The sequence below is a fragment of the Rhipicephalus sanguineus genome, chromosome 2 (genome assembly GCF_013339695.2).
Source record: "Rhipicephalus sanguineus isolate Rsan-2018 chromosome 2, BIME_Rsan_1.4, whole genome shotgun sequence".
Classification (NCBI taxonomy): Eukaryota; Metazoa; Arthropoda; class Arachnida; order Ixodida; family Ixodidae; genus Rhipicephalus; species Rhipicephalus sanguineus.
In genome coordinates, this window is record NC_051177.1 from 35,203,201 (window position 1) to 35,230,795 (window position 27,595).

Sequence of the window (27,595 nt, forward strand, 5' to 3'; positions counted from 1 at the left end):
TGGTCACTGTAGGGAAGTCTGGATATCCAGACTGAATAAGCGATATTTAAACTGTTAATCGCCTATCGAATGACATAAGAGAATACAAGAGAAGCCTTACCAGCTATTCTATGTACTATCGTGATCACTATGACACGGAACACGCGAACGCGTGGCGAATAGCCTCAAAAATCCCAATTCGACCGATACTCTGTCAAGAATAAAGAGTGATGCTCTTCCGTGAGCTGCTGTCGCTCCCATCAAGTCTCCTTTTACGATGTGCGAAATGTATCACATAGATAACATAACAGCTCGATATTGCAGCGCCTGTCGTAGCACTCATGCACAGCAAAGAGCAATATCGTTTTTTTTTAAATTACATTTTGCTGTATCTTGATTTTGTGTTACACGCACACACACATGCGAATGGAAAATTGGTATTTTACAGCACACTGCCGCGTTGTGCTTGGCGGCCCGTGATACGCGATCGGCTGCCCCCCCCCCCCCCTTTTTTTTTATCAGCAATAGCGAGGACGGCGTGCCGATATTTAGCGGGACTGCGACGTTTCCACTTCGTTTCCGTCAGCAGCGGCCGTGAATCACCCTTCGTCGGGTTCGACGCTATTTACGACGCACTCGCGTGTTCCCACTCACACTGCTCACGACTGTACTGTTCGTTCGAACAAAAGTCTCAAAGGGACACTTTCGGTGAGTTTACGCTCGCCAACATCCTCGCGATTTCATCCACAATTCGCTTTGATTTGGTTTTCGCACTGAGGAGAGCCATGTCGTACCGATCGTGGAGCCGTCCGAGTACACCTGGTGGCGGTCAAGCATGAAGAGTGGGCTCAGGATCACCATCGAGCAGCATGCGTGCAACACCAGGTCAACGGCGAACGCCGAGCCCCAAAAAAAACGGCTGAGCTGGCCCCGCACTGTAGCTGAAGTAGCTTCACGTTGCGCACGCGTTCCTGCGAACATGCAGTACGTACAGGTTACCCCGTACTTGAAACGCTCTGACAGTAATAACCACAGGTAAATATATGCCGCAGTTTTGCCCGACGTGAGAGAAGCACGACGTAAGTTTCTACGGATACGAACGCTAACTTCTGTAAATTACAGGCGATAACATGTAATTACAGAAGTTCACGTTCGCATCTGTAGCGTATTTTCATGCCTAGAACCCGCACAATTTTTTTTTAACTTGGAGCTAATGTCAAAACCAAAAGGTAACCTATTTACAAAGGTGTTTTCACGGCAGTGCTTCACAGCTACGCAAAAAGCTAGCTTTGCGTAATACGCGGCCCGCGTAGATCATTTTTAGAGAATTTTACTCAAAATTGTGTTCAGGGTGAGGGTTATACTGGAAAAATACCCCAATGTTTGTGGACGGCGGTGGTCGTGTCCCAACTGGGCTTGCTCGAATTCTCGTGGCGCTGGTTAGCGCCAAAAATGTTGGACAGTGTGCACCAAAGGTTTATGTAGTGTTGCTAAGCGCTGACTTTTGGTGTGTGTCTACAGTTTAACAGCAGCTTTTCGTCACTCAATCCAATCCAATAACGGCATGCTAGTTATTAACCTCCGAAGAAATATGCCACGCTAAGAAATCGTAAATAACAGCGCGACATGTTTATTGCTGTGCGTCCTCTGAATTGGCACCTCGCCCTTATTTCAGGGCGCAAATGAGCTCTTGATATTTTCTGCTAGGACTTGAGGGAAGTTGGATTTGAGCACTATTATAAGCGCATAATAAACACCACTCATCTATTACTTCCCTTGGCGGTGCCTCCAGGACACAATAAAGGGGGGCGGGAGGCGCCTGTGGGAACTAGGCTCAGTAATGGAGAAACACACACACCACACCACACACACACACACACAACACACACCCCACACACACACAACACACACACACACCACCACACACACACACACACACCACACACACACCCACACACACAACACACACAACACACACACACCACCACACACACACACACACACACACACACAACACACAACACACACACACAAACTGAAAAATGTGGGGTTGAGAGGGTTAAGCTCCCCGCACTCCCCGACTTGTTTCCTGCCTCGCACAACATACCTCCACTGGAAGAGAACGTAGGTAGCGCCGAGGAAAGCCAGTCCGACGGGCATGAAGACGGCGCACATCAGGCGCGTGGCGAGCACTATGGTGGGTCCGGCTCGGGCCTCGGATTCTCCTTGGGCAGCGGATGGTTGACCACGGCGCAGCCGCCAGCCAGAGGAAGGCACGCGACGCCGCCACTAAGGACAACCGCAGACGAATGCGGTGAAGAGCTGTGCCAAGCCGTTACCTGCATACTCCCGAGAGGTTGATCATTTCGCACAACCAGGTGCCTCGAGAAAAACTCACTCAAGTTTCTTACGCATTCGCCTTCGACGACTCGAAGGCGAAAGACACCTTATTTTCCTTCTCAGTCGATTTAGTGATCATCCACCACACCCTCCGATAGCTTTCTGTACCTAACGCAGTTTTGCGCTGCCTCCAGATCGGAGGCATTGCAAGCTTTCTGCACCTCACCTGGTTTAATTTGCACTGCCTCCGTGATCGGTCCGCACTTGACCAAGCGACGATGTGATGCAATGACGTCATCATGTGACGTCTTGTTGTGTGACGTCATAGTGACGTCACAATCTTTTGCCGCTACGTGATGTCGTGGTGATGTCACGTAATGATTTTTTGCATCACTCGTGTTAACGCCGACGCCGCGGGACGCTGCCGACGCCGACGGTTAACTTTCGCGTTTGACGAGGCTTCGAAGGCTTTCGCCTTAATAGCCCAAGAAATTTAACGGAAAACTAGGAGAGTTTCAGTCAAGAAACGCTGTAAATCTTACAGGCGCCAATTGTGCAAAGCAGTTAAAATGCTGTTTGATAAAGTTTACACCGAAACAGACTAGAAGGTTTTTGTAGCTCAATCTGGACGACATGTTTCCTAATTTAGCTGGAAGTTAGGAGAGTATGAGTTGCCAAGCGCTTAAATAAATTGAGTCTTGCTACTGTGACTGATTTGCTAAGAAATTCGACACTTTTTGACAACGATTTAGTATCACAAAGCTTTGAACATGAGCTTAACGAATGCGACGTGTTGCTTTCAAAACACATTATCACATGTACTTGGTAATGAGTACGGGACAAAACACTTCGCTTATCTTGGTATACCCTACTGAGAACAGAAACGCGCAACCGGTAATTTTTCTCGTGTTCGGAAACACAGTGCTGCACAGTGCGGGTAGAGAAGTCTGTGTTATAAGTAAAGTTTGCATCTACAGCCAATGGGAGTCGTTCCACCTTTTAGATCATAATCTATGCTTGAGGTCAGTGAGCCTACAAAAGATGATGTCTAAAAACAAATGTCGCATAACTTCACTGTATATCAACGTACCCAAATACAGCCACATCTCGCTCATGGTTGTAGGCTACTTTGCGCCGAATTCTCTAGTTGATAAACGAGTTACATACAGCAACAGCCGCCGCAGTGGCGCAGTGGTTCCGGTGCTCGGCTGCTGATACGAAAAGTGCAGGTTCGATCCGGGGCCCAGCGGTCGCTTTTCGATGGAGAACTAATGCTAGATGCCCGTGTACTGTGCGATGTCAGTAAACGTTATCGAGGTGGTCGAAATGACTAGGAGCCCTTGACTACGGCGTCTCTCACAGCCCAAGTAGCTTTTGAATGTTAAACCCCATAAGCCAATCAATCACATACAGCAAATATCATTGGAATGTTAGCTGCAAAATTATTACGTCCACCGCTGTCTTTTTCTGATGGTTTAAGGCGTTCTTTTTCGCTTTAAGCGACAAGGATTTCGTTATATTAATCGACCTGGTTAATTGAAACAGCGATGGTACAAACATACACGGAAAACCTACTGTGCTGTAGGCACGTTGGACATCATAGCTGCATGGTACGCCAATACAATTTGCAAACTGGTCGCATGCAACACGCTTAGTTGTGTACACTTCGACAGACAAATCTGGCCTGTAAGCATTGTGTTACGTCGCACCTCGACGGCCGTCTCATTATCCTTGTCCTGGCTTCCCGGTAGGAAAGCGCTTTCCGGCACTCCCGACAAATTGCTGGTGGACCTGAATTGGGCCGCCGGGATGATATACTGCGAACGGTAGCGACGGTAGTTGTCAGCGCCAACTTTTGCAGCCACGGTTGCGGATCGGCATCGCCGAGGTCACGCACTTCGGCCCTCTGTTCCTTTCGTAGGTACCTGAAAACATTGTTTTACTGGCGACAGCATTTTACTGGCTGTCCGTCCGTGCTTCCTGCCGCGCCTATACTCGCCCAGCAGACAAATTCACCCTAATTATTCCAACGAAAAGCGATACTTTGCCCCGGCATTATGAACCAAGGGAAGCTAAGATGAATGCATAGACACGAAATGTCCAGGATTGCCGCTCGGGCACCTGCACGGAACTCGCGGTATCCCATTCACCATATGGGTCATATGTCAATCCAAGTTACGCGCAGTGGTGAGACTTCGGCGCGTAGCCAGGGCATCTGTGCAACGATGCGCAACCAACGAGCGCGTAGTCAGGGCATAATGATGCGCAGAGGCTCAACGTGTGTTAGCGCGCCTTCGCTCATCCCATCTGGCAAAGAGTACGGCTTCCGCCAGTACTAATCGCGAAGAACAGATTTATTTTTACTGTCAGACCCATGTGCTTCACAACAATCATCCCTCTCGCTTTCCTCATTTCTTCTACAAGCTGTATATTTGTACACGCGCAATAAATAAATTTGTTGGCAGTCATGTGCCCATGCTCGTGTGTTCTTTACTCGTCCGTGTTTTCAAGCAGCGCTGTTTTACTTCAAAATAGATTTACGTCAGTGAGCTCACATTCAAACTCTTTAAGTCAAGGCATGGCAGGGCATGCTACAGAGCACGCCCCCCATAAGATGCCGAGCCCGGCAGGCGGCGCTGTTAGCCTACAATTACTCGCCCTCAAAGGACGAAGCCGACCTCACTTTTCATATTCCTGAGCAGCAGGTTCGCTCCAGGTCGACACGTCGGTGGTGTAAAACGCGACCGTGTGCCCGAAGACGTTCAGTAGCGAGTACTCGACGGGTCCGGAGTAGCTGAGCTTGCGAGAAATGTGCGTCTGGTTGATGTAGGCGAACAGCAACAGGACCTGCCGAAGCGCAAAGCGACATCTCCGAGTCAAAATAATAAGATAATAATAATAATAATAATAATATAATAATAATAATAATAATAATAATAATAATAATAATAATAATAATAATAATAATAATAATTGTCTGGGTTTAACGTCCCAAAAACTACGATATGATTATGAGAGACGCCGTAGTGGAAGGCTGCGAAGATTTTGGCCACCTAGGATTCTTTAACGCGCACCTAAATATAAAAACGCGGGCCTCTGGCATTTAGCCTCCATCGAAAATACGGCCGCCGCGGCCGGGATTCGATCCCGCGACCTGCGGGTCAGCAGTCGAGCGCTAGACCGCCATGGCGGGTGCACCACCGAGTCAGACACAAGGTAACTAACAGTTCAGTGTCAGGCAAACCCGCTGTCGGCAACGCGCGTACCGTACTATGTCGGCACTTGCCCGTATGGTCATTTCCATACTTCTATGCTCCATATTCTAGATTCCGTACTTCCATATTCTATACTTCCATATTTAGTATCCCATATTTCCATATTTCCTTCACATTTGCTATTGTATGAGTTATGAGATTCAACGCCACGGCTGGAAACTGTTCCCGTGACCTCTAGTTGCGTCCAAACGCGCCGCCTCTCTTCTGTATCCACAGCTCAATGCCAATTGGCGAGTACCAGAGTCGTACTTGAAAAGGCGAGAAAGAGACCAGCACAAAAGAAAGACGGAAAACAGGTCGACACGCTGTCGTCTTTACCTTGTGGTATTTTTTTTTTTTTGCCTTCTCGAGCATGAATACGAATCATCTATCCCATTGTGTTGAGTACCATAGAAATTACTCGTCAGAGTGAGAGACTGAGCGAGTAGTAGGTATGCAAGCACACTCGTGAAACGGACAGCGCGAAAGAGAGAGAGCCAGAGCGAGTAAGTAAGGGGAGTAAACGAGTACACTCTAAGAGAAAGAAAAGAGCATGTGTTACTCTTTTCGGTGAGTCGTGACTTGCCACGTATATGACTCTCTTTAAAGAGACGATAACTCTCTCTTGGGTCACACGTGAACTCCCTTAGGAGATCATTGTACTCTCGTAGAATAGTCATACGTGTGACTCAAAAGAGAGTTATCGTGTCTCTTTAAAGAGAGTCGTATACGTGGCAAGTCACGACTCACCGAAAAGAGTCAAATGACTCTTTTTGTTCTTGTAGTGTAAGAGTGAGTGGGGTCACTCGTGAGAAAAGTGGGCGAGCAAGTCAGTGAGTCAGCGATTGAGCAATGTCGTAAGACAGCGAGCTAAAGGTGAGCGAGTGGATCAGACAAAAAGCGAGTGAGTAAAAAAAAAAAAAAAACAGGGCTGATCCCTCTGTCATAGGAATCGGTATAACACGAAAGTGAAACGTGTCTTCAAAGACGTAGTTGAGCGTTTGTTGTGCATTCTTTCGCCCCAAGCGCGAAGGAATGAATGCTACAGCATCAAATTGTAATGTTACGCGAAGAACAGCAAGCCGCTCGAAACTTGCAATGCGCTGCTCAAGCAGAAAGGACGCGCGGAAGGAACATACACAGGATGAGCGCGAACTGTCACAGTTGTAACTCATTTCTGTGTAAGCAGCGCGCTCCTTCCGCAAAAGCGGCCGCTGCAGTAAGCGAGGTGACCTTCGCGCTCTCAACGGAAACTTGCAGGCAGAGCGCAAGACGTACAAACCACCGAGATCACGAGATGAGCGCCCGCACGAGCGACCACGTACGCCCTGTCGATGCGCGCGCTAATCCGCGTGGGGGAGGACTGTTAAAGCGCGCTCTTCGAGCCCTTCGCGCCATCTCGCTAGTGATAACGAAAACACGCTGTACCGCCGATCTCTGAGTACCGCCACCGACAAATGGTGTACATAAATAGCTCGCCGTTAGCATAGCAGAGAACATGCCGTCTGTGGCGGAGTCGTTTCGCGCTGCGCGCTGGCGATCGAGAGGTCGTAAGTTCGACTCCTGGTAACAGAACTTTATCTTATAGTTTTTTCTTTGCCATATGTTAGTCTTTATATTTTACAACGTCATATCCGTGACGGAAATGCGTCATTGGAGCCGTGGTGGACCCCGGCATAAAACATTTTCGTGTTAAAAAAAGTGAAGCGAGTGTGCTCTCTCTTCATAATTGTAAAGCTAGCTTTCCTGCGGTGCAGTTAGCTTAACTAAAAACAGCGTGTTCAAGCGCAGTTTTCTTGCACTATGACGCGGAAAATGTAGACTCGGCTTTCTTGATATAAATACGCCTAATGGACAAGGCCCAGGACGTGCAACAAGGACATCTTGTCCACTTGAATCACAATAGGTGCTGCCATTAGTTGGGCGAATGTGCAGCGAAGGGAAGCGCACTTGCGGATTATGAAAAAGAGTCCAGTGAGGTAGTGGATGAGCGAGCCAATCTGAGCGAAGCACTGACCGAGAGCGGCAGCAGCAACATCAGCACGGGCAGCCTGAAGTCGCGGCTGCCGTACCGTAGCTTCTTGGCGACGAGCGCGCCAAGCTGCTGACTCAAGTGAGGCCGTAGATCGCCGCTCGAGGAAAAGTTCGCCTCGATCGCGGCGACCGCAGGGTAGCCAACCTCCGACTCTTGTCCCATCACGTGAACGTCGGGCAGCTGCTGCGGTGCCTGTGGCTGCGATGAGGTTTTTCTGCGGTCCAAATCCCGCTCCACCTGTCTCAGCACATCTTCGAGGGCTGCCACGTAGACCGACAGCGATTGCAGCGCACGCCCATGCACTCCCTCAAGCTCCTTCAGCAACTGCGTGGCAGAGCAAAAGTGGGCGAGGGAAAATGTCTCACCCCTACATTTGCTAATAGAATGCTAAATCTGCTAAGAGACGTCCGGCCAGGGCGTCATCGAATGCCAGATACCGGCCACCTCGCTGACAGATAATAACTGCTAGGGATTTGCGTCCCAAAACCGCGATATGATTGAGGGACGCCGTGGTGGAGGAATCCGGAAATTCGACCACCTGGAGTTCTTTAACCTGCACCTAAACCTATGGACATGGGCCTGAAGCATTCCGCCACTGACAGATCCTCAGTATGTTAGACGACACCTCTCCAGCTTTATTGGGCGAACTTGTGCTCAGCAAAAGAAGCAACACTCTACACAACTGCTTGTGTATATCATTTGAAAATAACTCCTGCCGAAAATAAGTCGCAGACTGGAATGGCGGAGTGCACATGCGCCAGGAAGCTCTATCTGCAAAGTGATTCCTTCCTTAACCACAAACCAAAATAAAAAGGAGAAATAGCTCTATAGATCAAATGAAATCAAATAAAAGAGCCTGATACTCTCTCTCTCTCTCTCTCTCTCTCTCTATATATCTATATATATAATATATATATATATATATATATATAATATATATATATATATATATATATATATATATATATATAAGACTCATAAAGCAGGAAAGCGGCAAGCGTGCACGTCACAGTGGCAACGAATGTATACAACTCTGCATTGGAGGCAACCGCTCGAGGGGTTATACGGTACATATATTAGGGGCAATCAGGATTACCAGCGTAAATACGAACTACTTGTGACGCTTACCTCAATGAGCGTATTGGCCCCGACGTCTCCAACGTTGATATCGTACGTTCCACCACGACGAAGATAATTAAGCGGCGCAGTATATTCGCCATCTTCAATGCGGGCTGCCGGTGCATGCTTTTGAAAGGCGTGGGTCAATTCATGAAGGTCATCGTGGACGGCGCCTTCTTCCACGGTCACGCGGATCCAATAACCCGTACCTGTGCGCCAGAAAGTATAACACGCGATTGCCATTGCATCTGCGCAGCTTTCGTACGCATACGGATGCGAAGCTTACACACCGTATTCATGTGATATTCATGATTGCGTTGCTATGGGCGAGAGAAGGAGGAGAACATAGAGAGAGAGAGAGAGAGAGAAACACAGAGAAAGAGAACGAAAGGAAGAGAAAGAAATAGAGAGATATAGAGAGACAGAAAGAAACAGGAATAGAGAGAAATAAAGCATATACATGGCTATAGGAGGTGGAAACATCGAAACATGGCTATACAGTTGAAACCCGCAATAACGAAATCGGCGTGGAAAGCACAAAGTTTCGCTCTTGCGGGAATTTCGTTGGCGCGAGAATGCGGCAGAAAAGACATGGAATTTACAAACAACACATTTTGTTTCCAAAAGTCGGTAAGTTTGCTTTGGCGGGCCTTACCATGCAGCAGTTTCATGCCTCTCGATCGGGAATCACGTTTGCCACGGCACAAAGTTAGCCCCATGCACTGGTCAGTGACGGTGGCACTGCGCTCTTACAAGTACCGTCATCAAGTGCGCCTACAGGCGAACCTCCTTCCGGCTCCGCTGGATCAGCGCAGAGTCGTGGACAGCGAGATGCACGCAACGCCGAATTCTTCGGCGATGTACCTTTTTTTCCTGCCATTTTCCACCTCACTGATGATTGCTGCCTTGTCTTTCAGCGTGATGAACTTCCGCTTTTTCGTTGGAGGCAGCGAAATTGGACGAAGCAATCGCAACACACAGTTCACGTTGGACCAAGCGGCCAAGCGAACGCTCCACAAATGGCGCCACACACGCGACCATGTGCGCGCAAAGCCGACAAAACCAAGCACAGAGCTATAGTGTACTAGAATAATCTATTCTAGTACACTATACACAGAGCCATGTCAACGAACGAAACTCCATCAGGAATGTGGATTTGGCTACATAGCCCGCGATAACGAGCAGGTGTTTCGGCAAGCCATTATCATCATCATTGTCGCCAGCTTTATGTGTTTTTTTGTAAATAATGATGGCGGCTGCTTCTCAAGTGCGCTGTGGCGATAGTTTTGCACAATTTAAGTGTAGCATGAATGCACTTCAGCAGTTTTCGAATGTAGTTAATGTTGCGAGAGTAGATTATTTGCACACTCGTGTTTCAAAAATTTCGTTAATGAGGAACTGCGGTATGAATATCTTTCGCAGTCGCGAGTTACGAAATGCATTGACTCCTATGGGCGTTCGCCGGTGCTCTGAAGATATTTCGTTGCGGTGAGAATTTTGTTCTCTCGGGATTTCGTTATCGCGGGTTTCGACGTATATAGCAAGGAGGTGTAAAGAGAAGCGAGGAACAGGAGGAGCGGAGAGGGTAAAGCATAACGTGGCCGTGTATAATAGAGTACAGCAAGGGGGTGGGAAAGGGAAGTGGGAATGGAGGACGGGAAGGCCACCCGATCCGCTGTCTCCTCACTCTTCGCACCCCTATAGTGTGTAGCAATTCTGTAATGACACCAGAAATGTAAGCCACTTGGAGCACCTTGATCCTGGCGCGTAATTACTTGAAATAGTGGTGTCCGATGATGGCATAAACAGCGCTTATAAAATCACCATAAACCCGCACGACCGTGCACGTGTAGAGTCATACATAAATTTTGGGTTTTGCGTCCGATAAACGCGATGTATAATTATGAGAAGCGCCATAGTGGAGGTCTGCGGAAGTTTTGACCATCTCGCGAGACCTCGAGCCTTTTTCCTTCATAAAAATTCGGCCGCCGCTGCCGCCGGGATGCGATCCCGCGGCCTTCGCGTCAGCAGTCAAGCACAATAACCACTATACCGCGGTGGGTCGTAGAGGTATACATACGCACACGCATACAAGCGGACATGCAAACATTTTGAGTAAAACGGGAGATTTTAAGTTTCGAAACCACGATGCGCCGTAATGGTGTTCTTGAACGTGGCTATAAATTCAAGTAGACAGGCGTTCTTGCATTTCGTCCCGAGTGAACTGTGGCCGCCGTTGTCAGTAAACAAACACGCGCGCCTATCGTGCTTCAGCAGCGCAGAGCCATGACCTCGAGGCCACCAGCGCGGGTTCACGAAGAATGCACAGTAAGTTATATGCATGCATGAACACAATAGTGTCACAAAACGCGAAGGCCGGATAACAGTGTGTAAATCATGCACCGTGCACGATACCATAAGTGTTGCGTAGAAAAAGCGACGAGCCGCAGCAGCGCATCCTGCCGGCGGCCAGCACGGCGATGCGGTCGCCGAGCGTGTCCGCCTCCTCCATGCTGTGCGTGGTCATCAGCATGGTCTTGTCCTCGTGGAACCGCAGGACGCACTCCCAGAGGGCGCCCTTGCATTCGGGGTCGGCACCTGCCGTCGGCTCGTCCAGCACCACGATCTGCGAATCGCGGCTTCGATAACGAACATTTGCTGAATGGAGCAGGGACCAATTTTGCTCGCGGAGATTACCTTACCACAGAAGCGGCTTTTCGACAGGTGCGGCCAGCTTTAAAGGGGCCATGACACCCAATTTTCGATGATAATCTGTGTTATGTGGGTTGATACTTGTGCATTCACAAACAAGGTGGCGAAACTTTAGCGCATTTGGTCGAGCACTTAACTTAAAAAGGAATATTTTTATAAACACGCGAGCGGCCTGCGAGTCGAGTAACACTGGCGCACTCGCGAGCCGTGACGTATCAAGCATGCAGCTAGCTGTGCGAGCGTCTGCATTCCGGCGAACGATATCGTTCCGCGGTCAGCTGTGCGTGAAATCGAGATATTTTAGCTTTCTTCACTTCGGCACTGAAACTGAACGATTTGCAGGCGCTGAAACTTTGGCAGAAAACGACGGCTCCACTCTTTGCTGCACATGACGTCACACGCGCCATGGCCAAATGGCGGTCCCCGGCGGTGGACTGGATTTAAATCTGGCGACTTCTAGGGCTTCTTTTGCACTGAAATAATCTTTTACAGCCCACTTTTCATATCTGTATAGGCATAATAGACCCTCTACTTCTACTTTTCGCTGAAAACCACAAACTGAAGGGTGACCGTGTCATGGCCCCTTTAACGATACACGCGGGGCAAAGAGAACGAGGGCGCCACTGCCGTCACACGAGGGCACCACTGGCTTCGTCAAAAGGGCCCCTAAACCACCCAGAGGACGAAATTTAGTTGTGGTGTTGCAGTTGTGCATGAGTCTTAGTGATGCAGAACTATCGGTAAATTGACTATCGATAGCATCGATAGTTTCTTTGAAACTATCGATAGTGAAACTATCGATAATACTATTATCGACAAACCATCGATAGTGCAATAGGTAGTACCATGGTTAATATTACTAGCGATATTACTGCCACGCGTGTTTATTGCTTTGTTTTGATGTATTCGGGTTTCACCCACTAAGACTGTTACCAACGTTTTACGTAGACCGCGCCGTAATGTTTGAGAAGCTTCACGATTGTTTGAGATCATTCTGTTATTATTACGCGCCGGACGCGAATAGTCAATTTTTTTTCGAGAGCTTATGCGAGCACCACCGATAACGCTGGAAGGTTCGATGACTGATATATAAAAGAAGACGCGTTACCACCGATGATCAGATTACTCGGCGGCCGATGGCTGTTCTCGCCGCTATGAGTACGCAGCGTGTATCACTTGTGTATTGAGTTTTGATTTTCTGGGCACAAGTTCGCCCAAATAAAGAGCTCTGTATTTCCCAGTCTTGCCGCAGCATTTTTAACGTCACAACCACGTGACAATACTATCGATAGTGGTGTTAATAATGATGCTGTCGCTGGTCGGCCAAATTGCCAAAATATTTGCGATAGCCTACTATCAGCTTCGCTTAATTTATGAGCAATTTTTGGCGAAAGAAATAAATTATTTCCGCAGTGAAAATTGCGGAATATGTCCATCAATAAATTCACATCCAAAAGCAACCAGTTACACCTTACAATTAACCAACCTAGTTCATGACATTCTTTTTATTTTGAAATCATAAAATGCAATATAAGTTTGAAGCCGCGCAGTTCCACCACATGTAACGCCTTCTTTTCCGCTACAGCTCAACAGTTTGATTTTATGATCATGTGCGATTGCTTTAATCCCCTTACCCCTTTCCCACCTTATCCCCAACAGCGACCAAGAGTCGTCCTTTTATTTCAATGAAGGTCACATTCATTCATTCATGATCATGTGTCAGCAAAACACTCAGGTGAAGAACACAGGCATGTCAACTTTCATGCCCTTCAGCCTGTTCCTCCGGCTCCACTATGTACCACGCGCGCGGGGAACCAAGTTTATTCTGCAATGAGTTCGTGCTGTTGATTTTCTACTATCGATAGCACCATCGAATTTTTTAATATCGGTAGCGCTATCGATAGTATTTATAACCATAGATAGTTCGATAGTGACTCAGCTATCGATAGTATCGATAGTACCAGCGATAGTACCATCGATAGTTCTGCATAACTAATGAGTCTGCTAGAACACGCAGCCGTTAGAATTTTTCGAAATGGTGCCGTAATAGCGGAGTTTGATGATACAGAAGTGGCCCTAGCTCGCTTCGCTCTTTCCTTCGCTAGGCTCGGTTCGTCGGCTCGTCTCTCTTACTGCCCGAGTGCTCCTCCTCACCGTGTAAGGAGGAAGAGCGGCGAGCGCGCGTACCTGCGCGCAGACAAACAAGTTCAATTTGTGGATGCCATGAACAGACACGAATGTTGACGTCACGGCGAACGCTGGAGATTAACGAAAGGCCCGGAGAGGACAGGGGAATGCTTCTGGAAATTTGTGGCGCGCCCGCGGCTCATAGCGCTTCCACGTTTGGCATTGTTGATTGTGACGGCATACTGAACTCGATGCGTGCGTTTACTTGAAATGTTAAAACATTATCGGAGGTGGTCTATAGGGGCATTTTAAAACGCTACGCTGAGCGCGCTTGGCGATAGCTGATACGCACTAGCCATATGTTACCGTTAAGCACCATAGAGTCGCTGTTGACTCCTAGTGACACAGTAAATAGCTCGACCTTTAACGGTTTGACTGTTACGTTCTTCCCCGTCACAACCCACGTGAAGATATAAACGCCAGTGCGAGCCATTTAGTGCAAGTCATTTGAGCCTCCCGACACGTTCCCCCCATAGCGGCCTGTTTAATTCAAACAAAAATATTCTTGCCAATCGATGTGTGTCGCAAAACTTCTGGACGCAGCGACAATTGCGGCACCTCCTGATATGGTACACACGTGTTTAGCCCGTCACAGGTCAAACAGGCAACCCTTTGATCTCGTTTGCCTTCTATACACGCGAGAAGTGGATGGCAATGAGTGGTGAAGTGAATGATGGTTTCACTACGTCAGATGGGATTTCACTGGGAGCCCGGAGGACTCAAAGGCTGTGCAGAACAAAGCGCTGCTGTCAAAAAATAATAACAATAATAGTTGTTGGGGTTTAGCATCCCAAAACCGTCATGCGGTGATTATGAGGGACGCCGTAGAAGACGGCTCCGGAAATTTCGACCACCTGGGGTTCTTTAACGTGCGCCTAAATGTAAGCGCGTGTGCCTCTAGTATTTTGCCTCCTTGGAAACGCGGTCGCCGCGGCCGGGATTCGATCCTGCGACTTTCGGGTGCTGTCAAAGGAGGGAATGCGCCTTGGTACGAAGAGCGCAAGGTGGCGAGGATCAGTCCGGTAGCGCATGCGTGTGTTTCGAAGTTGTCAGAGAGGAAGATGTCGGTGCAGGTTAACTAGCTCGAGTGGAACGCCAGTTGTCAGCTAGAACGGAACGTGTCCATTCAAAAAAAAAAGAAGAAAGAAATGCTTACCTGAGGGTTACCCACAACGGCTATGCCAAGTTGAAGCTTTCGCCTTGTGCCCCAAGAGAGCGAGCTGGCCAGGGTGTCACGCTTATCGGATAAGTTGAACGCCACGAGGATTTCCTCGATGGCGTTGTTCGCCGTTGCCCAGCTGTCACCACGGATCTTCATGTTGTAGAAAAGGAAAATGTCATGAAATCAACTCAGATTACCTCCTCTTTCTGAGAAAACGGAAATATGACACCTGATTCGCGCGAACCTGCAACACACTGCAAGCCTTGGAAAACGGGTAACCTCCTCTTCTCGCACTTTTTTTTTAACCGTGCCATTGGCTGCGCAGGTGCGAAGTGCGAATTCACGGGGAGAATATCTAGAAGACTTATTGCGTACATTTTTAAAAAAATATTAATGGCATGTGTAGCGCAGAAAACACCACTGAAAGGACGCAATGTGGGCAGAAGCACAAGAACAAGGTCACTTTGCCGACTAGTCACACCTACGGAGTGAAGAAATGTAACTGAATCACAGTAAAAGATTCGGCAAGTTTGTGCTTTATGATCTTGCTACACTGCGCAGAAGAAAACAGGGACCATGCACGAAACAGACGGGGACAAGCGCAGTCTGTCTACGTCTGCAGTTTCCCCGTCCTTGTTTTATTCTGCGCAGTCGTGCTATAGACTACGGAATATGACGTCACAAAGCCGACTCTCGTAATACGAGGTATCGAAAAGCTGTTTTCTTCGCTTGCTTTCTCTCTCTCCTCTCTTACTCTAAAAGTAGGCCTAACAGGCGAGACTGTATGCACACGGCAGGCTGTGTTCATTATGATTCGTTCCCGTTCGGCTTTAATCTATGCGAACTCGATATTCACAAAAGGATGTGAGAATGGGCTTGTTGGTGGTGATAAAAGGCGAAACATGGCGTCCGTGTCCTATGAAGGGCACGGACGAAGAGAGTGAGGACACGAAGCGCGTCGTCCTGTCTTCACTTTCCTTGTACGTGTCCTTCGTGGTGCGTCACAAGTTTCGCCATCGATATTCTTCTGCAACTTCAACTGTTTATTGCGACACCAAACGCTTATCGTGTTCGCTCACGGCCGGACTGGAGAAGCGGACGGGACGCCCTCTCCAGCCCGGCCGTGGCTCGCTGCAACCTGCTAGTGCGGCAGCCGCACTTTGCCGTCGTCCCCCGTTGTCTTTTCAGCATAGCTATGGAAGAAACAGAAACCTACCGCGACATAAAAATAAACTGTTCATAGGTAAAAAAGCACAAACGTAACAAGACACAAAGAATATACACAGGAAACAGTCAGACAGAGTGCGGACGTGCTCTGTCCTGTGTCTTCTTTACGTCTTGTTACGTTTGTGCTGTTTCACAATATGTACTACGCATCACCAACTAGCCTGCCAGCAAATGTTACTGAAGTTCAAAATATACTGTGCTGTCTTTTTTCTGGATCCAATTTCATCACGTTAAGCTATATTTGTTTTTCATCGATCCTTGACGGCCCTATTACGGAATTCGGTCGTTCAGCGGCTCACCCTGGCGAAGAATTGCAGGTGCTCGAGGACGGTGAGGCCGAGGAAGAGGACGTTCTCCTGAGGACAGAAGCCCATAGAACGGCGCGCCGCGTCCGTGTCCAACGCCGCATCGTGGCCCGCCACGTAGACGCTGCCGGCGGACGCCTGCTCGAGACCCGTAATGAGTCGCAGCAGGGTCGTCTTGCCCGCACCGTTGCGACCGAGAAGCACGGTGACGTCACCGGGGTAAGCCTTGAGGCTGACGCGATAGAGAGCCACAGTATTCTTCGAATAGACCTGCAACAGTGCAAGCGGGGGCTAAGATTGTCCCACGCAGTGATTCGGTAACTCACGCTAAACTACAGTTTGGTTTAGAGATTAGAACAGATCAGATTAGATTAGCTTTATGGATGGATGGATGAATGGATGGATGGACAAATCAGGAAACGAAGTTTTGCTACTAAGGACGCTAAAGTGGGCTTCTCCGCACAAAGACTACTACTAAGAAGAAGCAATCACGAACGAGCCCCCCTTTTTTTCTCTTTTTTTTCCATGCCGTAGCAATTGAAAGCCTGCACGCACACTATCGTGGACGGCCATTGAGCCTAACCACCAATGCCTTAACAATACACCGACAAAATATATCCACATTAAGAGCTTATGTACCCTCCAGGAGTACCTTATAAAATAAAAAAATAAAAATTCTTAACTCCGCTTTATCACAAGCACGCAGCTAAAACTACACGTATGTCATATGTGGCATGTAATATTTGGAGCTGAAAAAGATATACATCGTAGAAAGGGCTGTTTCGTCGCAATGAAGTTCGATCGATCGATCGATCGATCGATTGATTGATTGATTTATGTGATGATTGAGTGATGATTGAGTGATGATTGAGTGGCAATCATCCACTCAATCATCACTCGAGTGGATGATTGAGTGAGTGAGTGAGTGAGTGAGTGAGTGAGTGAGTGAGTGAGTGAGTGAGTGAGTGAGTGAGTGAGTGAGTGAGTGAGTGAGTGAGTGAGTGAGTGAGTGAGTGAGTGAGTGAGTGAGTGAGTGAGTGAGTGAGTGAGTGAGTGAGTGAGTGAGTGAGTGAGTGAGTGAGTGAGTGAGTGAGTGAGTGAGTGAGTGAGTGAGTGAGTGAGTGAGTTTGGTTTAACGCCACAAAAAACATTCATGCTGTTGAGCCCCGGCTGACCTTTGTGACGTTGTCGAGCACTATGCCGGGATTGTTCCGGTCTCCGATGCTCTCACGTGGAATACTCGCTTCCGTGGCGTCCTTCCTTTGATACTGCAAATTACTGGGCGCCTTGGGGTACCAGTAGCTCACCTGAAAGACATGTAGACGCACGAGAACGATATAGTAGTGCGCTTGCATTGTGGACACACAAAAGTATACTGTCCTCAAGGAAGCCGCTCACTTTGGCGAAAAAGAGAGGCTCTTTGGGGATGCCGTACTGCCATGGCCACACGTTGTCCAGGTACCAGACGAGGACGGCATAAAGCACGCAGTAGCCCAGGACGACACACAACATCACCGTGAGAGTCACGTTGTCATACGGCGAACCTGCCATCTGAATGTTGCTCCACCGAGCCCCTTGGTCTGGAAAGCAGAACAGGTGGTGGCACTATTTTGGTCAATCAATCAATCAATCAATCAATCAATCAATCAATCAATCAATCAATCAATCAATCAATCAATCAATCAATCATCAATCAATAACGCGTCGTAATCAATAACACTTGTTAACCTGGCTTACTCACGTGGTGGGTTTTTTGTGCGAACGCACGGGCAGCTAGAATGGAATGATTGAATGTAGTTGACCGCATTTGTGAAATGTAGTATTTTCTCGCGTATAACCCACACAAAAAATTCCAAAAAATTTTGTAGCTAAAGTCAAAAGAAGAAGTTTAGCTTCCGTGAAGTCCGACAGTATGTCTCACTCTAATTCGCAGACGGACCATATTTCGCAGAAACAGCTCCAATAACATGAAACCTGGGGAGATGCGAAGCACCGGTGTTTCCCATAGGGACACGTCAACAGCAAAGAGAGGACAGCGTCCTCTCACTGCTGCAGACAGCGTCCATCGCGGAAACGAAGTTCTTCCTGAGCCAACACGCCGTATTATTTCCCACTTGCTTTGCCATGACGGGCGACGACAGGAGACGCCGACAGCCCGAGCGCATAAGGTGCTTCGCACCTAAAAAAAGCCAATTCCGGTTTGCAAAGGCTGCTTCATGGCAGTGCTTCACAGCCAAACAAAGAAGCTAGCTTTGCGCCAATACGAGAGGATAATGCTTAAAAAATCGAAAATCTTCTGCGAATCGTTGTCGAGGGTGCGGGTTATACGCAAGAAAATACGGTATTGAACAATGGATCTGGACGATTGCAGAAGAAAAGGCGGTCACGAAACTGGTCGTGCAATAAATTGAATTCATATAGAGGCGACCTGTGAAGTGGGAGAAAAATTGCTCGATGGCAAGCTTTGCTCGAAGTAGTCGAGATGCGCTGCTTGCGTTTTACGGCGCGAGGACAAAAAGAAGTTTTTGTAGTTTTTCAGCAGTTTTTCGAGGCTTTCACGCCTCGATGCATTGGTTCATTTTCTTTTATTTGTTTTGTGGATAAGAACAGTGAATGAAACGCTTCCTGTTCACTTGTGTATCCATCACTATCAGCTGTCAACAGAGGCTACATAAAGGCATAAAGGCATATAGATGCCTAACCAAACGCGAAAATTGACCGTCGGCGTCGGCGGCGTCAACACGAATGATGCAAAAAATCATAATCACGTGATGACGTGATGACGTCACATAGCACCAAAATTTGTGACGTCATCATGACGTCACATGATGTCATCACATGACGTGTCGCTTGGTCAAAGGTGGGCAGATCACGGAGGCAGCGCAAAACCACGTTAGGTACAGAAAGCTTTCGGAGGGGTGCGGGGAAGGACCAATACATCGACTGAAAAGAAAAAGAAGAAGAAGATGGCTTTCACCTTCGAGTCGTCCTAGGCGAATGCAAAAGGGACCCTGTGTGCTTTTAGCGACAGTGCAACCCCAAAACAATCCATGCTCGACCGAGACACTCAACTGTTTTCCTCGTGCGCGCTGATGATGCGGACAATCCAGTGGAGGGCCATGTTGGGAAATATGGATGTGGAGACCTTCTGGCCGAGCGAGAGGTCGGCGTACTCGACGGAGCCGGGCAAGTCCATGAAGAAGATGGGCACCTCGTACGTCAGCATCCAGAGGCACACGGTGGCGAACACAGCGTACACCGCTGCGTCAGAGAAGCCTTAGTGTCACACCGTGAGAACTGTAAGGACTGTCGATACTTCGCCCAATTGTATGAATGTGACTGTCCGATTTAAAAGGCGGTGGTGGTCAGAGCTCGTATGCTAGAGTATCGTCATATGATGATCGGTCAAACGGCGATAGATCAAGATCGAAAAACCAGGCTTGAATATTCTAGCTTCTTTAACTACGTGAACGAGAACGTGAATGCATGAAAAACACTGGCGTGCGCTCAACGAGGCCTGGGGGGAGAGGGAGGGGTCGGCCGCGTCTCCCTAATCCTCTAAGGGGGCACCAAGTCCCCCTTAGATTAGACCCCTCCACCCCCCACCCCCCCCCCTTGTCTTCTGAGGGGCACCACCCAAACCTTTGCTCAGTCGTACCTGTCCCGTCATTGCCTGAAGTGCAGGGTTATGGCCATGCAGGTTTTTGACAATAATGATGGCCGAGAACCCCTGGTGCTGCATTGCAAGAATTGTACTTGTCCCTTTTACCCGTGAAAAGCCGTGTACTAAACGCAGGTCGTTCTGAGAAGCAGGTCATCGCTTCATTTTCATTTTTGCATCCACGGCGAAGCTCCTTTCCTTTCCGACTCGACCAACTCGAAGGGGCGGGGGGAGGGGGGGCTGCGCTTAAATCCCCCCCCTAATGTAGAACCCTGCGCACGCCTATGTGAATGAATTAATTAATTAATTAATTAATTAATTAATTAATTAGGCCGCGACTCACGGGTCTTGACGACGCAGCTGATCAGCAGGCAGAACAGGTCGCAGTAGACAGCGTACAACATGAGCATGAACAGCACGAGACTGATGTCGCTCTGAGGCAGTATTGCCGGCTCGCAGAAGATGGGGAACGTCAGGAACGAGGTGATGAGGACCGTCTCCAGCGACATCACCATCAGGCTGCTCAAAAAGGCGGACAGCCAGTATACGGCGTCGGAGATACCAGCGATGCGCAGGAGCTCCTGCGAACATGCACACTTGTACGCTATCGAATGCAGTAAAAGCTCGTTAATTCGAATTTCACGGGACGGGAAAAAATGTCCGAAAAAATGTCCGAATACACTTTCATTTTGTTGAACACCTAAATTATATACTTATTTTGCATAAGAGCAGTGTAAAAGCCGCAATTTCCGTCATTCGCGACTTCGTTCTCAATGCGACTACGGCGCCAGACTCCCGTGCTTAATTAGCCCGAAACGTGCTCAGCACCACTCGCTCATTACGTACTATTACGTACCATTACGTACGTACTATTGTCACGCACATGTAACAATAGTTATTTCGCAGGTAAAATGGCCGGCAACTGATAGTTCACCCATCGCGATGTAGCAAACGAGTTTTATGCCAGCATGCCGACCGCGGATGAAAGCTGTTCATCTTCAAGAGGTTCCGCCATGTTTTAGTTTTGTGACATTGCGCGCTCATTGCATCAAGTTAAAACGAAGCCGCTGAGTGCCAGGTCCACTATGGACGGAACCGTGGTTGAGATCAGGGGCGTAGCAAGGGGGGGGTTCAAACCTTCGCCCCCCCCCCTGAAATTTTTCAGTTTTGCTTGCGTATAATTACATGCGCACATACAAACGCACGCACGAACATACATAAAGTATGGTTGAACCCTTCCCCCCCCCCCTGGCTACGCCCCTGGTTGAGATCCTTCCAGTACACTCTAAGCGTGGTCACTAAATGATGAAGATAGCGATGCGGACAGCGCCGCCTTGTTTCGGTTGTCTGCGAACGCTGTTTTTTATGTTTTGCGGCGCACATTGGCGGCGCTTCGCGCTGGGCGCGCTCCGAGCATCGCCCGAATTAACCGCGCTATAGCCAAATGTGGTTGAATTAACGAGGGTTTGATGCGATTAAACAATGCATATGCTGGCCGGGACCAGGCAACGCGTCCGAATTATCCGATTTTTCGAATTAACGAGGGTCGAACGAGCTTTTACTGTATATGTGAGTGATTACTTGTAATCGATACCTTTTGCATTTCCTTCTTTTTTTATTCGGTAGCGGTCACTGTTATCTGATTACTTTTTCTGTAATCAATTACATATAAACAGCTACTTTATTCGCAAGATAGATTGTAACGTGTCATGCAGCCTCGATCATCTGCATTTCGTGCGAACTACAGTAGCACGCCCACTGTCGTGGAACGCGGCCGTCTCGTGAATGCGCGTTTTTCGACGGGCGAACCTGCGCGCTATGTATCTGTTCCCTCACATTAACCGCAGGTCGCGGAAGAGTCTGTTTGCACCTCGACAGCCCGCGGGGCACGACCCGAGCACAAACGTCCCGCATGACGACACTGGTAGAGCGGCACGTCGCTGTCGACGCTCGCTCTGGCAGTATTGGCCTCGAGGCCCACCACTGGAAACGCCGGCGCCACCGTCGGCGTGACGTGCTTGGCAGGATCACGTGGTCTCAGCGGCCGCGTCGGCTGCTTGTGAGCACTGCCGCGTGCTTTGAAAACGAGTTTCAAGTACCACATGCGCTGCGGTCTGCTCAAATGCGAAAGTTTTCTCTCATTTTCTACTCAATTGAAACCATTGTAATAGAGTGGCTGCCTCCGAAGGCGACGAACATGGGGCTCTACCGCTCGGTGCCGCAGTGCCGCGCTTACGCAACGGAGCCCAGTGTCAGCCTGCTCCGGTAACCGCGGGACAAGAAACAGCGTGAAGCATGGGTTGTAAAGCTAAGAACCGGCAAGTAGCCATCCGCTACGAGTCTTGTGTGCAACAAGCACTTCCGCGACGACGACTTTAGTGACTGCGTCGGGCCTGCGAAGTTCGGTGAGTAGCAGACAGCGCGCACTGAGACGATGGCTCGAAGCGCTTCCCGCCGGCAAATGATGCTTATCTGCCACAGGATGGTAAAAGCGCTACCTTTTACCACGTGCGATGCCATCTCAGAACCCTCCAATGCGACCTCTTGATCGTCGTCCCCGTGCTCAGCGTCCACAAAATCGGCTGCAGATGCGCAAGTCATTGTTTAGATACGTTGAATTAAAAAACGCACAGGGTCCCTTATGCATTCGTTAAAGATGACTAGAAGGCGAAAGCCATCTTCTTGTCAGTCGATGTACTGATTCTCCCGCGCCCCCCTCCAAAAGCGTTCTGCACCTAACGCGGTTTTGCACGGCCTCCGTTACCAATCACGGAGGCAATGCATCATGTGACGTCATGATGACGTCATATGGTTACACCATCACGTGACGATTATTTTTTGCATCACTCGTGTTGACGCCGCCGACGCGGGACGCCGACTGGCAACCTTCCCATTTGATGAGGCATGCATTGCTTCATAAGCTACATAAATATTGCATTGCCTCCGTGATCGGCCCACCGATGATCGGCCCACTGGCCAACCCCATGTATTTTCTTGGAACCTCATTGGGAAAGATGACACCCTGTTGGCGTTAGACACGACACTGCTGCCAAAATTGCTGGGGTACTTGCCAAATAATTACTATCCTGTTCTGCGGCTGCTGGTTGCTGCAATACCTTCTATTTTATTCACCGCTATTTCAAGTTCATGTGGGTCCTAGTTCACAGCCGACGTTTGCAGAACAAGTCCGGCAAACATTACTGTATTTTCTTTCTTTTCCTAGGCGTCGCATGCTACTACATGCTCGGTCTCGTAGACTGGTTCTCCTTCCACCAGCAATCTCGAAGTGGTGAAGCTTTGGTCTATGAATATGTTGATGACAGAGAGCGGCAAGTTCACTGGAATGCAAACGGAACGATAATTAAGGAGCATTAAAAAAAAGGCGTCGCATTTGCTCACGTTTTGTGTGAGCACCAAACGAAACGAATGCGCTGAATAAAGAAACAGAAGCAGCAGCATTTGCCCGATGAGAAGACCGATCAATACGCAGTGCGAGACAACCAACTTGTCAAATGACATTGAAACGTACCCGAATTTAGACCGAAAAAGAAAAAAAAAACACTGAATCGTCGGGACGGCAGATCACAAAGTTGTCATGCGCACCGAAGCCGCAGTTGTAAGGAAATTGTTTTTGAACTGCTCTGATAGCGTCCGCGCAACAGTAGTTGTTTGTTTACTCACAAATTCTCATATTTTGCGGCCTAAAGTTCACAGCGCGGTGCCAAAACGTGCTCGTAGCAAAAGCGAAACCATCAGTGCGAACATACATGCAGACGCTCATACATGCAGAGGCACCGTCAGTCGTCGCGAACCCGTGCAATCGCTGGCTTGAGGCTTCTTTCTGTTATGCTCCGTTTGGTTATACAGGCAGTCTACTCTAACGAGATATTTCACATAGTTTGCACTCAGCGAGTGACTACCTTTCACGCAAGAAGCCGGTTCGGGGGTCTCCAACGCGGTAACTGCAGAAAACCGAGCGCCCGCTTCACGCGAAGAGACAGCGACTGTAGACTATCTTGTGCTTTCAGTTCGTCGAAAATGATTATTTTGACAGTAAAGAACACAGTTCATTTCGAAAGTACTTACAGAAATGCCCTGGAGGGCTTCCGCGAGGTGTTTTTGTAGAGCGCCGACAGCAAAACCTATGGGGAGCGCGACGGCGGTATCCTGCCTAGCACGCAATCGAGGCGCGTCCGATAGAGGGCGACTCCGTAACTCCTCGACTATTATCCTCGAGGCCAATACTGATCTTCAACAACCGGCGCAGAACGGACAAGGGATAAGAACGCGAACATAGGCGAGCGCTCGTCTATGTTCCCTTTCTTGTCCCTTATCCGTTCTGCGCCGGTTGTTGAAGATGGATTACCAACTAGCCCAATCTCAAACTTTGCTTCAGTATACTGATGCTGGCAAACCTGTAAGAACCGCGAAGCGGCACGTCGTGTATGGTCAGGGCGCCGACAGCCGCGCTCCTGCCCTCACCCTGCCCTGTCACCCTTGCCCTCGTAGATAAGGTGGCTACAAAATAAAGCGCTATGGCAAGCCACCCGTCATAATCATCATCATCATCATCAGCCTGACTGCGCCCACTGCAGGGCAAGGCCTCTCCCATGTTCCGCCTATATCAGCCAGGTCCTGTGCTTGCTCTTATCAATCTCATCTGCCCACCTAACTTCCCGTCCCCCCTTGCGCGTTTGCCTTCTCCTGGAATCCAATCAGTTACTCTTAATGACCAGCGGTTATCTTGCCTACGCGCTACATGCCTTGCCCATGTCCACTTCTTCTTGATTTCGACTAGATCTCCTTAACACCCGTTTGTTCTCTGACCCACCCTGCTCTCTTCTTGTCCCTTAAGGTTACACCTATCACTTTCCTTTTCATTGCTCGCTGTATCGTCCTCAGTTTAAGTTGAACCCTCTTTGTAAGACTCCAGGTTTCTGCTCCGTAGGTACGGTAAGGTGCAGCTGTTATATATCTTCCTCTTGAGGGATAGGGGCAAACTAGCATTCATGGTTTGAGAATGCTTGCCGAATGTGTTCCAACCCATCCTTATTCTTCTAGTTACTTCAGTTGCAGGTTCGGCTCTGCGCACCCGGTCACCCGACAAGCCACCCGGTCATTTTTTTTCTTGGTACAATCATGAAATAAACGATTCCATTTCTGTCAACGTGGTTGCCTCCTTGCCGTGAACACGACGGCGTATGTACTGAACACGACGGCGTATGTACTGAACACGACGGCGTATGTACGGTGCCGCCGTATTCGGCTGTTAACCTTGCCGTTTTGTATCTCGAAGAATTAAACGAACAGCGCTACGGTGGACGTATACGCATGAAAACGGTTGGGTTGGTGCATTCGACGTGTCACGACCTTATCAATTCACGTCGCGATATACAAAAATAAGAAAATATTCGTTTAACAGCCCAAGGTGGCAGCGCCTATAAGTCTTACGTAAAATTGTATATACAAAAAGGCTATACATTAACTCCAATCGCACCTTCATTCCGACTGATTTCTCATCCGCAATGCGCTTGACGGCGACGGGTGCGAGGACGATGAAGCCGTAGATGACGCTCACGTCCGTAATCTTGCGCGCGCTCCTGGAGCTGTCGAAGCCCTTGGGCGAAGGAAACCGACGAGTCTGAAAGTAGACCGGCGGTGGCTGCTCGCCGTCCGCAATGGACGACGTGATCCGCGCCACGGCCATGTTCAGCCTCGACACCATCGGCAGCAGGATGCCTGCAGCACAGGGTAGAGCAGGCCGTGAGGTCAGGAAGCTTCCATAACGAGTTCGCTACATTTGGAGTACTTAGAGTGACGTATAGGAACCTCGAGCACCTTCCAATCTCAAGATATGCCCATACGTCGAGGGCTGCACGCTCTAACAGGTCCAATCAGATTTTAAGACGACAGCTTCATATGCCATCAAACTGGAAAAGTGGCCGTCGGCGTAGTCGTCAAAACGAGTAGTACAAAAAACACCATCGTCATCAAAGAAGATGATGATAATGATGAATGGTAATTTGATGGTGATGATCAGCATCAATGAATAAGAATAATATGACGATGAATGACGATTTTACACTGATGATGATGACCAGGTAGCCACACCGGATGGTTTTCGCCTTCGAGTCCTCTTAGACCGGTGTCACACGGTCAGTTTTGATCGCGATCGGGACGGATCCGGATAGAATTCCTTTATCGTGATTGGCTCCTTTACGCAGTTTCCCAAAGGGAGCCAATCACTGTTTAGAAATTTGATCCCAGTCGGGCTCAATTGCGATCAGCAGTGCATCGTGTGACACTGGTGTTAGGCGAATGCGTAAGAGACCCTGTGAGTTTCCTGCCTCTGCAATGAGAGAGAACACCACGATACTTTAGCACCTTCAGCCCACAGGACTAACATGCTGGCAATCATTCTATGAATTGACACCGCTATTCCGTTTATCCGGCATTTCCGTTTATCCGAGTTTTGTTTATCCGGAGTACACTGCAATTCACTATCTGAAAGAAAGAATCAGTTGAATGAATGAATGAATGAATGAATGAATGAATGAATGAATGAATGAATGAATGAATGAATGAATGAATGAGCACAGGGTCAACCTTACCAGAGAGCCAAAATGGCGGCCGTATGGTGGCGCCACCTGGCCGCATTGTCTGTCTGGTGTAGAATTCCTGCCAGGAGGGAAAGCGCAGGGTGTAGCTGAGCGTGCCTCGCTCGGCCTGCTTGAACACCACGCCGTAGTTGTTGGCCAGTCCGAGAGAATTGATGCGCGCACTTAGGTTCGCCACCATCGCAGATTCGTCGGCGAACTCTTCTAGCTTCGCAAGGGGGAACGCGTGGCGCAGCACTTCTTCGCCAGAGATGTTCCCGGCTGCACGCAGTTGCACCGCCCAACATGTCATCAGCCTCGATGTGCCATAGAAGGAATCGGTGATCGCGCATGCACCTAAACTATCTTTTTTGAAAGACTATACATAATTTAACAATTAAAAAGATCCATGAGCGTAGCGAACATGGCATTCTTGCCAAGGACACGGCAGGCGTACACTAAGTGCTCATAATAACGTTTCACCTCATATGATGCACTGTGCGCACAGAGCCCTCCTTTAGAGGGGGCCAAGTTTCACCGCAGCGAGTGTCCATATATTTGCTATCGCAGTAAATAAATTAATAAATAAATAAACAAATAAATAGGGCTTGCTTGGGGCCGGCACGAAGGCGATGATGGAGGGGAAGTAGAAGGACGGCTTGACCACTTCCTCGGCCTCCATGTCGCCGGCCGTGAGACTCGCAAGAATTGCCGGAGTAGACGTTCCCGTCGGCGAGGACTCCTCGCGGCTGCAGTGCAGGTACGTTTGCACCAGAGTCAGCAGCAGCGGCGTCAACACCTCCAGCGCCGTGATCGTCCAGTTTCGGCGCAGCTTGTACAAATAGACGCTCTTCCAGAGCAGCAGGCGTAGCTGCCGCCATCGCGTGGATCGTGCGCACATGTGGATGATCGCCTGCCCTACCTAAGCAATATGGGGAATGACGCGTCTTCAGCATTCGATCCTGTATACATGCACGCGCACAGAGGCAAGGAAGAAGCAAGCACGCACGCAAACGAA

The 27,595-nt window shown here is 48.9% G+C and overlaps 1 protein-coding gene across 1 annotated transcript; it reads right to left on the bottom strand.

The window, feature by feature from the left end:
- Window positions 1-2,171: 2,171 nt before the first annotated feature.
- On the bottom strand, window positions 2,172-27,478 carry LOC125757339 (phospholipid-transporting ATPase ABCA3-like). The gene is made up of 14 exons (XM_049412816.1): window positions 27,190-27,478; window positions 26,593-26,859; window positions 25,479-25,720; window positions 20,325-20,562; window positions 19,393-19,581; window positions 17,719-17,900; window positions 17,496-17,627; window positions 16,315-16,590; window positions 14,783-14,938; window positions 11,131-11,353; window positions 8,737-8,936; window positions 7,591-7,932; window positions 5,003-5,166; window positions 2,172-2,268 (listed from the first exon to the last, which is right to left on the bottom strand). Exons 1-14 carry the CDS (start codon window positions 27,476-27,478, stop codon window positions 2,172-2,174), a joined length of 2,997 nt encoding a protein of 998 aa, XP_049268773.1.
- Window positions 27,479-27,595: the final 117 nt, after the last annotated feature.